A 16,715-nucleotide genomic window follows, 5' to 3' on the forward strand; every position below is an offset into this window, starting at 1 on the left:
GAGCGAGCACATTCTCACACACACACACACACACACACACACACACACACACACACACACACACACACACACACACACACACACACACACACACACACACACACACACACACACACACACACACTGCCGTGACATCATCATTAACTTGAAATTCCGTTCATTGTCAAGATGGGGGGGACTTCTTGTTTTGCTTTTATTGTGAAGGAAACATGGTGAAATATTGTATTGACTTTGGAGAAGATGAGAAAAGACTAGCCTCGGGGTCAAGGGTCAACTTTTTATTGCTGGCGATAGATCCGATCAGGAGCGTGGGGTTGCCGTAGCAACACAATTTTAATTTACCGTCTGCAAGACGGTCGAGAAAAAAAATGACGATAGACATTTTGTTCCCCTTTTTAAAGGTGGATCGTTAATATTCGATGACCCTCTGACACAAATTTGATTGGCAGGTGGGCTGCTAAAAATAAAATAAATAATAAAAATGGAGAGGTCTTACTGAGTTTGAATGCCACAAAATAATTTTATTTGAACTTTTATTCACAAAAGTAGCGCACAACAACCGCAACGGAAAGGTGATGTACAACAACGATAAAAATGATACAATCATAAATATCTCATTAAAATGTTATCTTCTCATAAAAATCTACAATAGCTCCTTCAACACTGAATAAAGACGACCAGGACTAATACAAAGAAAATAAAGTGAATGTTATACGGTGATACCTCAGCTTACAAACTTAATTGGTTCCCAGAAAGTGTGTGTAAGGCGAAGTGTGTATTCCAAAAATTAATTTCCCATAGGAAACCATTTAAATGAGAATAATCCGTTCCCAGGTCACCAGAAAATATCATTTTCTACTAAATAAACCTTAAAACTACACAAAATATACCTTCTTTTATGTATAATAAATGTGCTATCGTACTGTAATTAAAGAAATAAACTGTACTATAGAATAAAGTCATTTTATTTAGCTTTGTGATGGTAGTTGATGGCTTGATGGAATGGAGTGAGAGGAGGAGGGAGGGAGTTACTGTTTGGAAGGAGAGTCACCTCCCATAAGGACTGTCCCCTGCTAGCTTATTTTCATTCATCCAAATCAAGAGAAGTTTTTCAACCTCTTCTATTGCCTGAGACCGTTGCTTAGAGAACACAGAAACACCCTTAGCCACACGTAGCAATGGTTGACTTAGCATACTGGTACTGGGACGCTAAGTCACACAAACGCACACCTCGTTCGTGTTTTTTGATGCCACCGTGGCGTTGCGTGGTTTAGTTCGTCCGCCAAGATTATATTCTAATGTAAATGCATATGTTAATGTTCATAAGGCGAAAAATTTGTGAGCTAAAGCGTTCGTAAACCAAGATATCACAGCATTTAAATACTGCGTGTACTTATAATCCGCCGCCACTGATTGGAGCTACGGCAACGTGGATGCTAATTCCCGTTAGCGCGCCTATGGCGTTTCACATTATAGGTTAGCATGAAGTGAAGTAGTTTAGCATGACTTTTTGGTTGAGCATGTTTGTCATCAATTTCTAATGAACAGCTTGAAGCAAGCATGCAGATTAGTTGGAAATGTGTCCCGAAGAACAAGTGCTCAAGAATATACATATACATTTATATATATATATATATATATATACGTATATATTTTTAACGAAATATAACTTGACAATATTAGCTGTCTTTTTTTAGCTCATTCGTTGCTTTTCCCGAATTTTTTCGGGAATTGAAAAGTGTGACAAGGAGCGCCATTCCTGAATTTGTTCAGGTTTTGGTTTTTCTTGTGGAGGGTGCCGATTAAGCGCTGCTCAGACCTCTGACAATGTTTTTCCCTTCCACAAGGGGGCAGCATTTGCCTTTTGTCAATGTTACCGCTTTGTTACAGCTTCAGCTGTTGTGAAAGCTCTATATAAATCAATATGTATGTATTGCATTGTATTTTGGACATCTGCCCCAATTTCAAGCTCGGATAACTCCAAACCCATATAACTTAGGAATTAACTCTTTTTTTCTGATGAAAGAAGAAGTTTTCTAACGCTGTATTGAATGTTTATGTAGTCCTAAAACTTCATATTCACTGGGTCTTGGAATTTGAGTAAAAATGACAAAAACCCTGGCACTGGAGTGGCCACATTTTTGCACATCATCTGACAGTGAATGAGTTAAAGGACAACCGACACCATTTTTTTGTTTCCTAACTGACATCAGAAAAATGTTTTATAGCATCTAACATACCCTAAACATGCAGGCTGATATTTTTAGTCAAATGCAAAACACCAATAAAAATGACTTCAAGTGGCCCGAAACTACTTCAAAATGACCCCGGAAATGTTGAGTTTCAGAAGGTCCCGCCCCCTTGTCCGTGACGTCACAAACTGCCTTGCTCCAGAATCAAAACAATGGCTTCAGAGAGTTCAGATTCAGAGAAGATGCTTTCTTGTTACTCATCCACTTATGAATATGATTCAAATAGTTCTTTCTGAAGAGGAAAGCATAAATGTTTGCCATCGATTCAAGAAGTCCTTCCGGATCAATTCGAGCCGTCTGGACTCCAATGTTGCGCCCAGAAATTGTACAAGATGGCGCCCAAGCTCTGTTGGAAATGGGCTGATTTGTCCGTTGGGAATTTGTGTCAACTAGTATCAAATAGTAGTCTTGGTGCAACTCACAACGATTCACCATCGCGTTATTTATGTCGTTTTCCTTCTAATTTCGCCATCAAGACAGTGTTTTCAGCCAAAATGCATTGTGTGTCCTTTCTCGGTCAGGGGCGTTCCTGACGTGACATCACGTCAGGAATCATCACCAACTGGAAAACAAGACTTCCTGAATATTCAGCTTTAAAAGATAAAATAGAGAGCTATATGCGCTGGAATCTTTTTGAAATACGCTCAGTAGAAGTCATTTGAAGCCATTTTCCAAATGATGGACGCAACTTGTCCGAAGGCGTCGGTTGTCCTTCAATGTATGATGACGAGAAATGTGGCCATTTGAAGGCCAAGGGAGGAGAAAAAAAAAGCGTGTACTTCGTCGCCGATTTGACCTCATAGCATATCAAGCCGGCGATGGACATGCCGTCCACGCGTACCTTGCGTACCTTGCCTCTAGTATGGTGTGGCGCCCTCCCACTGCAGCAGGTACTGCAGGGCGCCATCGGCAGTCACGCGACGCGCCAAAACGTGGTAACGAGGCTCACCCTCCATCAGTCGGTTGGACGCGCCCAAGTACGACGAGTGCCAACGGGATGCGTCGGACAGGAAGCGGGAGGAGTCGGCGGCGTACGGGCCTTCCTCGCTAATTCGGGGAGGCTCCTCCTCCTCCTCGCTACGAATGGCCCAAAGCTTGTAGGCGGAGCTTGCTAATTTCCTCTTTCTGCTGCCCACCTTCCTGCTACGTGATCTGCGTCACATATGGCGTACTTTTGTTAAAATAGCAAAAGAAAGAAATGGAGGTAAAAAGCAATTGAAAAGTGTTTTAACTTTCGTCGTCGGCCATTTTGTCAAACCGATATCGAGCCGTAATCATTTTACATTTGTTTTAGTACATTCCAAAGTCGTGGTAAAGGATATTTCGGGCTTTTTCATAGATCCAATAGTCATTTACCCATGGTGCATTGCAGTATTTACATCCAAGATGGCGGCTGGTTGCAATACGCAGCGTGAGAACAGGAGTAAAACTCTAAAAGACACAAACTCATTCACTGCCATTCAAAAATGAATTCGGGAATTGAAAATTTGACCTCGAGAGTTTGTTCGGGTTTTGTTTGTTCGTGCTTGGGTGTCGATAAAGCTTCAGCTAATGTTAAAGCGCTAAATAAATCTTTTTAACCCAGCTTGCTATCTATTAACTAGCAATTAGCTAGCTTCCTATCTATTTTAGATATTTAGGGTTGAGTGAACGCTGGCGCGCTTGGCTGCCACTGCTTACCCACAGAAAAAAACTTGTCCTCAGACTGTAAAGTGACCTTGAGAGTTTTGAAAGGCGCTTAGAAATGAAATGTGTGTGTGTGTGTGTGATTCACTGCCATTAACAAATTTATTCGGGAATTGAAAATATGACGTCGAGCACCATTCCCGAATTTGTTCGGGTTTTGTTTGTTCATGCTTGGGTGTCGATAAAGCCTGAGCTGTTGTTAAAGCGCTTTATAAATCTTCTCTATAAATCTGGAGTGCACACATTTTTGCACATCATCTGACAGTGAATGAGTTAAAGGACAACCGACACCATTTGTTTGTTTCCTAACTGTGTGGCAGTGAACGAGTTATGTAATTTCGCAGATGCATCCATGCAACATTAAAGTTCAACAAGCATTTTTTTCCCCTAGCTGGTTGACATTGACCACGCCCACCTCCTTTTTTTGGGGGGGGACGGGGGGCTCCTACCTGGCCGGCTGAAAGGAGCCGCTGCTCGAGACGGACGCTGACGTAGAAACGGCGCCGGAGTCCTGATCCACGCACGACGTCCGACTGCAACATAACATTGCTGTCAATACCTTCGCTAATGGATGTCGTGCGTGTGTGTTTGTATGACTAGTCTTGTGAGGACCACTAACATTTTATACCATACCTAGTGAGGACATTTTTGACAAACGAGGACATTTTGGCCGGTCCTCACAAGTTTTTCATTCTACAAGCTTCTCGAGGGTCTATATATGCATCTGTTCAAGTTTCAGAGAGGTCCTCACTAATTCACCCAAAAGGATTTTTGGTGTGAATTTCATTTCACTTGGATACACACACTTTTTACTCACTGTGCGTGTGTGTGTGTGTGTGTGTGTGTGTGTGTGTGTGTGTGTGTGTGTGCGTGCGTGCATGCCTACCTCCTGAGCTTGTGTAGTTCATCCAGGGTGAAATCAAAGATGGTGGCCATGTGGTGAGGATCATTCTACAAACACAAACCATTTATTTTAACATCGAAACAAGAAACGTATATGAAACGACACGTCCTTACGTTGGGGATGGCGTCTTCAAACAACCATTTGGACTTCCTCTTCCTTCTCTCCGATAACGTACTGCACACAACGGGGCACTTGTTACAGCGCTGGATGAGACATTGGTGGTGGGAGACGGTTGCAAATGATGACCTGATGTGGCCGACGGCGTTTTTACAGCCCAGTCCCGCCTCGCCGCGAGGTCGCTCGGGAAAAAGTTTGGAAGGCGGCGTGGGAGGAACGCGAGTCCGGAGACGAAAGATGCACTTCCTTTTTTTGATCTCTTTACCGCATAAGAACCTGCGCCGCCGGGCAGGAAAAAAAACCCCACCTATTTAGAAGTGCATTTTCTGTGTCTCTTGTTTTCAAGGATCAGCACAAAAAAAAAAATAATAATAATAATCAATCACAACAGGGACTTACTTGCTCTTGTACTTGTTGAGGGCGTCAAGCAGGTGCTGCCCCCTGTCTGCCGGAGGAGTGTTTGACAACTAGCAGATGACGGGCGAGAAGATCGTAAGGGTGAGACAATGCTGCGGTCAGTTTGGCGCTTTCATTCCGTACCTTTCCAAGTTGCAAAGTTTCCCAATGCGCGTTGACAAAATGCAGAATTTCATCCAGTTCAAAGTATTTTTTCTTGTTGCTCAGCGACAGGTTGTAGAGAACAAGGTGGACCACGTCCACCCAGCGAAGAGACAAACGGCGCACGTGTTCCGATCCTTTGTTGCAGATGCAACATGTGAACAAGTAGAACCTGGATGGAGTGACGGGAGCACTTATTTGGAAATTGTACATGAAGAAAATGACATTTTTCAAGACCCGTTTGATGTTTGATGAGCGTTTCTGGTCATGGCGCTCACCTGTCTCCAAACATCATGCTCTCGGGCAGGCACTGGGTGCACGCCTCGTGGAACCACTGATGACACTGGAAACACTGAAGCATCTTCAGATACCACCTATAGGCACACTCCTCAACTTACAAACGAGATACATTCCGAGCGGTCGTTGGTGAGGTGAACTCGTGCCTAAGTTGATTCAGTGCTATATTTTGTATGGGATGTATGTTGGAGGCTTCGATAAGTATGTTTAAGGCTTGTATAAGTAACTTGGTTTGTACTTTCATAAAATATACGCGCTAGAAAGATACAGTAGCGATGAACTTTTTTTTAAAGCAGCTTTGTGTAGTATGACATCATGGCGCCCCCTGCGCGGCTGTCTCTACAGCAGCTCCTAACCCTGTTTGAGTCCCTTTCCGTCCTACTATTTTGTTTAAAGGACAACCGACACCATTTTTTTGTTTCCTAACTGACATCAGAAAAACGTTTGATAGCATCTAAAATAGCCAAAACACGCCGGCTGATATTTTTGGTCAAATGCAAAACACCAATAAAAATGACTTCAAGTGTCCCAAAACTACTCCAAAATGACCTCGGAAGTGGCGAGTTTCAGAAGGTCCCGCCCCCTTGTTCGTGACGTCACGGCAGGACGTCTTGCCTTGCTCTAGAATCAAAACAATGGCTTGAGATTGGGAGAAAATGCTTTCTTGTTCCTCATCCACTTATGAATAGGATTCAAATAGTTCTGAAGAGGAAAGCATAAATGTGCCGGACAATAGGAGCAATCAGAGGAGCCGCAGGCAGTAGTCCTCCGCTCCCCCCAACCCGAGAGCAGGGACCTATAATATCAGAGTCCGGCACCGCCACGTCTGGACAGTAGGGATATATATATATATATGGTTCAAAACAACCAGCAAAAATGGAGTTTGCTGACGAAGCATCTTGGATAAGAAGCAAAACGTCCAACACCTTGAAAGAAGTCCAGATGACGGCTGAAGAAACCTTTTCATCGATCGCTGTTCGTAACACGAATGCTCGTAAGTCTCTGTCTAAGTGTGAATGAGTGTGTATCTTACTCTCCGGGGCCCCCACAGTAGCAGTAAGACTGTTGCTGATTGGTCCGATGCTGAGAGTCCCAATCGAGAGTCTCCAGGTCGTAGGACAGAACCTGCTTCATGGCTAACAGCGCTTTGGCTAGGGACCCTTTCTTCAAAGCGCCACCTTTCTAGAGGGAGGGTCAAAATGATGACATCATCTCTGCGCATATCACACTTTCAGGAAGAGAAGTGTGCATCTGCGCCTGAGCGTAGTTACCCTGACTGCCAGGGCGAAGACGCAACGTCGACAAAACCAGGGACTCGTATCACTGTCGCCCTCTACGGGTGGATCGTGACACTTCTGGTGGAAACCTGAGGCGCGCACAAATGGACAGTCGGGTGATGCGATCCCAAAATTTGTATCCAATAACTCTCACCTATGCCACACTTTCCGCAAATGAGGATTCGGTTCATTTGAGCTGCAGAACTTGGCCCCGCCTCCAGACACACTGAGCAGCGAGGCTCCTCCCCCGGCACACCGGCTGTAAAATGAGTGGATAAATCCTCAGCGGGCTTCCATTCGAAACACTGGACTCCGGTTCTTTGTACTGATGGTTAATTCTTTCATGTGATTTCACACCACCGACACCACCGTACAACTACAAACAAGTATGAAAATATAGCTATTATTTACTCAAACATTTGGACTTTACATCAATGAAATAAAACGGATGCAATCAAATCGTACAAACCCCTTAGCCCGCTTTCCGTCCGAAAGTTTTTGATCTTCATCCTTTTTATCTTTTCCTTGCTAAACAGTACAGCGATAACGCATGTCCATTCTCGCCGTCTTCTCAGTGAAAATGAAACTTAAAGCACCAAGCGCGGAAAGTAAAACCTGTACCGGAAGTGACAACAACCCAGTATTGTATGTCAAGAAAATAAAGCACAGCCATCTGCTGGTCAACAATGGGATAGCAGTTATAGACAAATTTATCTACAGCATTTACACTCAATTTGAATCTTTTTTTTTAATAGACACTATGCCTGTCTTTATATCCACCAGCACCCTGTGTGTGTGTGTGTGTGTGTGTGTGTGTGTGTGTGTGTGTGTGTGTGTGTGTGTGTGTGTGTGTGTGTGTGTGTGTGTGTGTGTGTGTGTGTGCGCGTGTGCGCGTGTGTGTGTGTGTGTCTCTCACCATGCTGAATATCCTTCCACAGGACCCAAAATTTGGAGTTGTCCTCAAAGGTGACAAAGCAGCTGTGTCTCGGTAGACTGAGCTGTGCAAGCAATCAGAGCATAGTTGTAAGAACACATCACAGATGTCTGATATGATGTAGCTTGTGAATTGAATGTCAAAATGACAGCGTCTGCAAGCTGCACTGGACATGGCAGACCTATTCAGTCAGATGTTGAATGCGCTCGCATACACGTTACCCGAATAATCTTGCCCAGGTAGTAAAGGCCATCCGACCAATGACACAGCACAAACTGGCCCACGCTGAGGCTTGACTCGGGCCTGCCGTCATCAACCTGCGAGTTGCAGTCGTCATCCTCTCCTCTGACGTCATCTTCGCTCTCCTTCCAACTTGCAGGCGCTTCGTCTCGGCGGGAAGCTTTAAAAACGTCCTCAAACATGCTGACCGGCCTGACATCCAAAAACACGTTAGGTTATATGAGCTCAACAACCCGGAACTACCGTTAGCAACTACGGTCATTTGGGTCATCGCACGTTCCTTATTCTTTTCAGGACATTTACAATGTGTGTTATTCATTATTTCATTGTACGGCGAAAGTGACGAGAGGTAGGTACGCTACAGTGAGCCATATTCCACCGCAATTGTTTCTGTCCAGTGAAGCGAGCGCACTCTGTACTCGCAGTCGTATATCATTACATTTTTGTGAAGTACGTCATGGTTTTTGGTGGGATTTTCCAAGCTATGCAGCTTATAATGACGTATTACACGTTTCCCCTCCATGCTGGTTCTTGAAATTTCCCAATCCGACAACCAGAAACAGGGAAAAAATATTGACTGAAGTTTATGCTCTTTTTGCCAATACTACAGTTTCTGAAGGTGAGTAAGTTGTATTTTCATAACTCATAGAAGTGGTAGGATATATATGTTTCTCCATAACTGCCAGGTTTCAAGCAAAAAGAAGCATTAGCATATATATTTCTAGCGCTCGCAATTTTCTTTCCTAGTATTCAGTGGCAGCCATTTTTTTACTGACGAAAATCTGCCTGATATTTGCTACTTTCTGTTTTGAATCTTTTCTTATGTTTTCAGTCCTTGTTTAGAATTTCAAAGCCTTTCCAATGCTACATTACTCGTTAAGATCTGCCAAATATTAAGAAAGTTATGATAGTTTAAACTGTAATAAAGAACTCGGTCACAGATTTTCATTGTTTTAACTGTGTCATGACTAGCAAAAATCCCCTCATTATTTCGAAAATTAAAAAATGCCATTATTTCCTGATTATTTGTCATAGAACAATAATCGATACATCATTTGAAAGCTATTTAAATGCCCTTTAATGTGGTATTAGAAAATGTGTGATGAATTATTGAAAAATGTTGTCACATCCCTACGAGAAGACATCGACGCATTTGAAATGGAAACAATTCAAAAGGAATTCGCATACCTGTCAACCTTGGCGAATAGCTGCAGTTAAAAATCATGACAATTCGCGGATAAAAGTTGTAATACGCCGTACACGATTTGAAATGCTCAAAAATGCTAACAGACGGAAATGCAGACAGCTTACTGCGCATGATACTAGTGCAGCGTGTTCTACCGGAAACAAATTCCTTGTGTGTCCTACATACTTGGCAATAAAGATGATTCTGATTCTGATGTGATACTTTTATCAATCCGACCGGACGAAGGACTAAAAAAATCTAAACGACTTTTGCTGCGTTGTCGTTGACTACCAGCAGTTGAGACGAACTGGATTTGAGCCAAAATTGTCCATTTTTTCCTGTTATAAAAGTTCTTGTACACCGTATATTATTTGAAATGATAAAAACGGGGAAATCGTATACATTGACAGATATGAATTCGATCCCCGACCGTGTCGTACATTTGTTACGCATTTTACGTAACCGAATTTAGGTTACTTACTGACTGACTTACTAAACTGTATCTATTCACTAAAATGTGTGCGCTATTTTAAATAGCGACGACCAAGCGAACGTCTCGCCGGACAAAAATCAAAAGAACAGAAGTTACCGTGTTGGATGTTAACAGGCAGCCTGGCTTCTCTTTGGCGCTTTCGTTTCGTCTTCTTGTCGTTGTTTTGACGACGCTGTCAGGCATCCGCATCAAACTTCCACCACCGCCATTTTTTTTCCTTTTTTGGTTTTCCCGCCAAACACTCCCTGGGCTGTCCTCATTTACATATGACACGTCATCATTTTTACGTCATCAACAGTTGCCACGACGAGCGACCGTTGTTTCGTTTTCACTGAATGTCGAATGTCACTAAATGTATTCATATCGATAAGTATTAACGTCTCTTGAATTGATTAAAATGTTTTTTAAAAGAAAGTTATTGAATATTTATTTCATATTTTTCAAGCAATAATTGTCACAAAAAACGATTTAACGATAGAAATGAAAAAATGTATTATTTCATTTCTATCACTTTTCCCCTTAATCCCGTTAATAAAACCGTCATTGAGTCAATAAACTGGTAGGATCAAACTTATTTGTACACTAGATAAATTTAAATAGTCATCGAAATGAACAAAGTCAAATGTTGGTTCATTTAGTTGTTGACCCATTTAAACGTTAAAGTATTTTTAAATATATTTTAAACTGTTTTATAAAGTAATAATAATAATACATTACATTTTAAGTGCCTTTTAAAGCTCTCAAGGACACTTTACAGTCACAGACAAGCATAGATACAATAATAAATAAAATACAATTATAAATAGAAACAAGAGAGAGAGCTACACAAAAAAATGCAGTTTTAAATAGGTGGGTTTTGAAATGGGACTTAAAGGTGGGAAGAGAATCGATGTTACGAATGTTGGGAGGAAGTGAGTTCCAGAGTTGGGGGTCGGAGCATCTGAAAGCTCTGTCCCCCATCGTGCTGAGACGCGCTTGTGTCTTACAGTAACGTACACGAAAACAAATATAGAAGAGACCAAACATGTATTTAACGAAAATATTTCAACCCTTAATTTCTGATGTTGTTTTTCGAGCGATCTCAACAAAAAACACATTTAGATACAAGAACAGGCTGGAATTGGATGAACCACATGACATGGTGGAAGTACGCCAGCTGAAGTTTGACTCCTCAAACTTCCAAATTGTGTGTGATGATGCCCTTTAATGGGTCAAAGGTCAATTGGGTTTGGGCGCAGGCCGTATCTTCATCTCGGTGAATCTCAGAGAATACTGCCAGCCGGTCCAGCTGGACCATTCCACGCCGTCAGCGTAAGAGGCGTGGCCCCCTCCCAGGTATTGCCCGTTCAGGTTGGATGTGTGACAGTTGCGGTACCACCAAGCGCCCTGGTAGTACGTTGCACAGTTGTTCTCGGACTGGTCCCGGTCCCGATCTTTTGTGGTGAACTGCATTCCCGAATGTTTCAACAGAGAATCACCTGCAAGGGACACCATTTTTTTTTCATCTTACTGCACGCTTAATGAAAGAAAAGTTGAAATCGCAGACCAGGACGGTGCTGTTTGAGAGTACACAGATACCTTGGCTTACGAACTTAATTGGTTCCCAGACAGAGTGTGTAAGGCAAAAAGTGTGTATCCCAAAAAATAATTTCTCACAGGAAACCATTAAAATGAGAATAATCCGTTTCCAGGTCCCCCGAATATATCATTTTCTCATTAAAATACACAGAAAATATACCTTGTTTTATGTATAATAAATGTGCTATGGTATTATAATGAAAGAAATAAACTGTACTGTATAATAAAATGGTTTTATTGACCTTTGTGATGGTCGTTGATGGCTTGATGGAATGGAGTGGCCGGTTTCCTCAGCATTAAACACTTGATGAGGAACGTAGCCTTCTTCTTTCACCCTCTTAAGGAATGATCCCTTGTAGGTGCTTTCTCTGCGATCATTTTACCTAGTTCCTCATCAATTGTGTTCTGTTTAGCTGGGTTGATAGCTTTTTGCATCAAGTGTACAGATGGCTTCTACGGGTTATTTGTGGAGCCTGATTGATGGGAATTTTAACCTTGCGGTCTACACTCTGCTCGTTCGCAAACGACACATTGTGGCAGCTCCGTGTGTATCCCGAAAAATAGTTTGTATTCCAAGGTAAAATGTTCATAAATTTAACGTTTGTAAACCAAAAAGTTTGTAAGCCAAGGGGTTAGTAAACCGAGGTGTCACTGTAGCTACCTGCAGTTCCTGAGTATCCATCCACAGCCAGTGGGTATCCGTCCTCGTCAGGGTTGACCGAGTCGCGACCCACGGAGAATTCAGTGTAATGCGCAAAAGCTGTGGCGTTGTCAAAGTCGGCCATGTCGATTCGCAACTCGTAACCTCCTGACCGTGTCATGGCGTAGATCCTCTGCAGGCCTGACAACATGAAAACACACAAAAACATACGCGTAAAGAACAAAAACTGCACTTCACAATTGGTCCGGGTTCAGCAGAGTAGGATGTTGATTTGTGGTATAGCCCCGCCACTAGAGGAGCCATTTTATGGCCACGCGTGTACATCGGTGTTTGTGTATTTTTGTATACATGTTTATTTCAGACCTAGCCAATGCTCTCCTGTTGTTGTTCCAAAGCCATCACGATATGCTTCCCAACCACGAAAAAAATTGACGGAGCCGTCTTGTCTCCTCTGGATCACCTGCATGCAACCGCACATGCAGCAACACACACAAACACACACACACACACACACACACACACACACACACACACATCAGCGTGACAGCTTGAGGTCTGCTGTTTGTCCGCTAAGCAAATTAGCATGATTAGCTCATTAGCGACAATGTGTACTGAGGTGACTGGCTAATGAGCTCGCGGCATCAACCTTAATGAAGACATCTGAATGAAAACTTAATGATGTGTTTGTTTGTTTTGGGTGTGGTAGTCAAGAACGTACGGTCCAGCCTCCCCCGTCTGTGCTCATGTCGCAGTAAACCATGAAGCCGCCAAGTTGATGGACGGGAAAGATGGAATAGACGCCATCTTGGGAATTTCCTGCCGCCATGACCTCACTGCAGTCTCTGGGCGTGAGAGCTCAAGGAAACAATGGCACAAAGACGCTTGAATGACCATGAAAGGGAAGAAACGCGCTTGACACATGAGGGGCTACCTTTGCGTTTGTCCCCGGGAAGTCGACTTAGACTCTCGGTCTCTCTCTGCAGACTGGACAGCGAATCGGTCAACGTCGAACTGAGCTTGCGGACGCCGACGTGCTCGTCTGACAGCACCTGCGCACAAATAGCAAGGATTTTCAACTCAAGAGTAAATTGATGATTTATTTTACTTTGCGTCATTCAAATGCTAACACTTGATGCAAAATATACACATAATAATAATAATTATTATTATTATTATTATTCTTCTTATTATTATTATGATGATGATTTTATCCACTTGGGCTTGCTGCCCTCCCCTGTGACTTTCTGACTTTGAACGTGTGCGTGTGGCTTTAACAGGCGGGGCCAGGCCTTACGAGTGACATTGAAGCCAGCCAATGAGAGTGTAGATTCGCACGCTGTTAGCAACTGACTGCTAAGCGCTCGCTAGTTGGCACGATGACTGCCCTTGACTTCCCTCGAGCGCCTGCTGACGGATTCCAATTGGCCGGCGCCCTTCCTCACCTGAGCGACGCGGTTCTGCTGGTTCTGCAGGTGTTCCAGTCTCTGCTCCAGAACCCCTTGACCGCTTTTCAGCGCCTGCGCTTCCCGTCGGAGGTCGCGCACGTGCGCCGCCGTCGCCTTGAGCTCCTCGAGCAGCGCCTGGACGCCGCCCATCCCTTGCCAGTCTTCGGCGTTACGCGCGCTCAGCGCCCGGACGAGCGAAGTGCGTAGCGCCTCCCATCGCTGAAAATGCCGGGCGGGGTCCGGGAAGATGGCGACGGGTTCGCCGGCGCCTTCGTGCGACACCGTCACCGGGGCCTCCGATACTTTGGCATTGGTGGAGACGATGGGCGAAGAGGACCAGACCTCGTCTCTGAGATCGCATTCAGATGAAGATCACATTCATGTTCACATTCATTCAGGAATCGTTCGCTATCTGGTAGCTATATGGCTAGATAGCTAGTTATTTGAGTCAGGCAGGAAACACATTAGCTATCTAGCTATCTATCAGTTGGCTAGCTGGCTAGCTATGTATTATCTATCTATTAGCTAGCTAGCTCTCTATCTTTTTGAGTTATTCTAGGTTGGCGCGTGTGGCTGCCGCTGCAAATCTTTGTTTCCACATGAAGTGAACGAATGCCGCTTAGCGTGTGTCTGCACCTGTTAATGAAGGGCAAGGGGTAGTTGTTCACATAGAAGATGGTGACCGCTGCCGTGACAGTCGCTACCAAGACCACCAGCAGGATCGTCCACAAGACGAAGCGGCAGCATTTCTGCGTACACAGAGCAACGAGTTAGCAAAGTACGTCACAACCAACGCGCCAATTGTTAGGTGAAAACGTTGCGCAATAAAGTCAATATTTAATTCCGTTCAAAGATTCAATGTAACCGTTAACGCTAATATTAGCTTGTCATTTTCTAACCTAACACTAGCTATCCCAGAAGCTAGCTAGTAATACCTTTGGTTAGCTAGCTATGCCTAGGTTAGCTATGCCAGATTTAAAGTTCTCTATGACTAGGCTAGCTATGCCCAGGCATAGCCGTCTAACTAGCTAGCTAGTTAGTTGTATTAAGTTTATCCTGTCTATTTGATATCTAATTTAAAGCAGATTATTTTCTTACATGTCAGGTCATTGAACACCTGAAATACACTGTCTGTAAGAGAAGAATCTGTTTTACATTAGCTAGCTAGATTTGTCACCGTTTTTAATCTATATTTATAGGGCATAGCTAGCCTAGCAGCCTGGCGGACTAGTCAAAAGGAAAATACATATTCCTTTCGGCTCGTCTGTTAGCTTTAGAGTGGAAAAGACGCTCAATGAAGTAGCATCCTGTTAGCAGCAGCTTGGTGGTTTTTGATTGATGATTGATTCAGGTTAAAAAAACCAACATCTCGATTAGTCACCGTTTTTTGATTTACGTGAGCATTTTTGGAGAGGCGGCTACTCATTTCGCGATGTTGCGTCCAATTCGCAGTAAGCGGTTCGTGGAACGTTTGTGTTGACAGGACGCACGTGACCGTGAGGTGTTACAGGTTTGCTTTGGGGTTTTGTTTTTTTCCTTCTCCAGGCATTAAGGCGTTGATGACACGACGACAGCTGCTAAAGATTACAAGCGCCTTGACGACAGATTAACAGAAATTAACCCTCGGCTGCCTGTTCTTTGTTTTTATTGACCATTTCTACTCCACAAAACAATCGAGATTAAAATCTATTCTGATTTTATTTGGGTTTGTTTTTTTAATTATTGATAATTTAGTGCGTAATTTGTAGTTTTCAGCACATTAGCGCTGCTACTTGGTGTTAGCGGTCGCTATAATGAGAATTGAGTTGGATTTTTTTTCTGCTTCTTCTCTCTCTTTCATGCCTCGTTTTTGGCAATCGATCGCCGAGTCATCATCCTAATCCCATTTTGGCGACCGGTCTCCATCCTAGTCCTGAGACCAATCCGGAGATTTAACAGGTTTATTGTCACATACAGTGAAATATCATCGCCATTCATATATTTAATTTCTTTGCTTCTTCATTTCAATCGGCAAGGTTTACCAGAGTGAGTCCAAAGTAAGAAATGAACCTACCTTGCGTTGATTTCCTCGTTTTCCGTCCAGCTCGGAGCTGCTGTTGTTCATCACGGTCCAGCTGTCATTTAACATCATCCTGAATCACAACGCAGAAAGAAAGGAAACAGAAAGATGCGCAAAGAAAAATCAACATGATTCTGATTCTGATGACAGAGGACCAATCAAAAGTTCAGCAAGGCGCTTCCATAAACAAAACGCCGACTCGTATTTCATCCGAATTTTCATCCCGTGAAGAACTTTCCCAACCGTGTTATTTTCTCGACGTTACTCCCCCCCCCCGGCCCCTCCTTTCATCGTCTTCGCCACTCATCATCGGCAATGACGGAATTGATTTACTTGTCTGGCTCGGCGATGACCCCGGACAAAGATGATTGATCTGACACGTCGTCCACGGCAAAGTGTCACATCGTCATGACAACAGACGGCGACCCACTAAGAGAGAGAGCGAGAAAAGGTGCCGCTCACGAGTCAATCGGCTCAGATTAGCCCTCAATCTGTGCGGATTGATTTGAGACGGCGAGATTAACAGGAGCTATGTGTCACGGCACCTTGGTGTGTCTCGCACGCACACTTTGTCAGCACAATCGCCAACAATCAAAAGCGTAAATGTCTTGAATTCCCAAAACAATCGTCACTTCTAATCAATTGGCAATCCCATGAGCCGTGGGTCGCAGTCAGAGAATATTTTTACGATGATTTTGGCAACAATCGCTGTTGTGAAATTGGAGCATTTGGATAGCTTCAAGTGTTATTACAATTATTATTTAGTGATTAACCATTTCGCCACTAAATAAATCCAATCATCATCAATACAACACCAAGTTTAGTAAAATCCACACACAAATATATTGCACACTACTGTGTGTATTCGTGTGTTTGAACGTGTGTGAGATCGTGCACGTGAGATCGTGTACGCGTGTGTGTGTGCTGTTAGCACGGTGAAGTTTAATGGCAAACATGTGCCCATTGGTCCCCGGATATCACATGCTAAAGTTTCACAATAAAAGTTAAAGACGGTGCCCTCCCCCCGC

The 16,715-nt window shown here is 43.4% G+C and overlaps 2 protein-coding genes across 2 annotated transcripts; both read right to left on the minus strand.

The window, feature by feature from the left end:
• Window positions 1–60: 60 nt before the first annotated feature.
• Window positions 61–10,167, minus strand: phf19 (PHD finger protein 19). The gene is made up of 14 exons (XM_088993319.1): window positions 10,041–10,167; window positions 8,247–8,457; window positions 8,008–8,089; window positions 7,246–7,350; window positions 7,086–7,180; window positions 6,848–6,996; window positions 5,796–5,891; window positions 5,500–5,689; window positions 5,359–5,426; window positions 5,089–5,235; window positions 4,956–5,016; window positions 4,825–4,889; window positions 4,388–4,471; window positions 61–3,404 (listed from the first exon to the last, which is right to left on the minus strand). Exons 2-14 carry the CDS (start codon window positions 8,445–8,447, stop codon window positions 3,110–3,112), a joined length of 1,638 nt encoding a protein of 545 aa, XP_088849445.1. The 5' UTR covers window positions 8,448–8,457; window positions 10,041–10,167; the 3' UTR covers window positions 61–3,109.
• A 640-nt stretch (window positions 10,168–10,807) lies between these two features.
• Window positions 10,808–16,165, minus strand: fibcd1a (fibrinogen C domain containing 1a). Its single transcript, XM_088993320.1, has 9 exons — window positions 16,021–16,165; window positions 15,682–15,760; window positions 14,265–14,377; window positions 13,626–13,977; window positions 13,115–13,232; window positions 12,902–13,038; window positions 12,547–12,643; window positions 12,184–12,363; window positions 10,808–11,422 (listed from the first exon to the last, which is right to left on the minus strand). Exons 2-9 carry the CDS (start codon window positions 15,757–15,759, stop codon window positions 11,163–11,165), a joined length of 1,335 nt encoding a protein of 444 aa, XP_088849446.1. The 5' UTR covers window position 15,760; window positions 16,021–16,165; the 3' UTR covers window positions 10,808–11,162.
• Window positions 16,166–16,715: the final 550 nt, after the last annotated feature.

The sequence above is a fragment of the Hippocampus bargibanti genome, linkage group LG04 (genome assembly GCF_051943395.1).
Source record: "Hippocampus bargibanti isolate YZ-2025 linkage group LG04, ASM5194339v1, whole genome shotgun sequence".
Classification (NCBI taxonomy): Eukaryota; Metazoa; Chordata; class Actinopteri; order Syngnathiformes; family Syngnathidae; genus Hippocampus; species Hippocampus bargibanti.

Excerpts from the sequence above, each read along its gene's own strand:
- phf19 (XM_088993319.1), bottom strand. The coding sequence starts at position 8,447 with ATGTTTGAGGACGTTTTTAAAGCTTCCCGCCGAGACGAAGCGCCTGCA. Across the intron at positions 8,090-8,246 it reads ACCTGGGCAAGATTATTCGG|CTCAGTCTACCGAGACACAG; the intron begins GTAACGTGTATG and ends TTGCTTGCACAG. Across the intron at positions 6,997-7,085 it reads TCTTCGCCCTGGCAGTCAGG|AAAGGTGGCGCTTTGAAGAA; the intron begins GTAACTACGCTC and ends CCCTCCCTCTAG.
- fibcd1a (XM_088993320.1), bottom strand. The coding sequence starts at position 15,759 with ATGATGTTAAATGACAGCTGGACCGTGATGAACAACAGCAGCTCCGAG. Across the intron at positions 13,039-13,114 it reads TCCCGGGGACAAACGCAAAG|CTCTCACGCCCAGAGACTGC; the intron begins GTAGCCCCTCAT and ends TGTTTCCTTGAG. Across the intron at positions 11,423-12,183 it reads TGGATACTCAGGAACTGCAG|GTGATTCTCTGTTGAAACAT; the intron begins GTAGCTACAGTG and ends TGTCCCTTGCAG.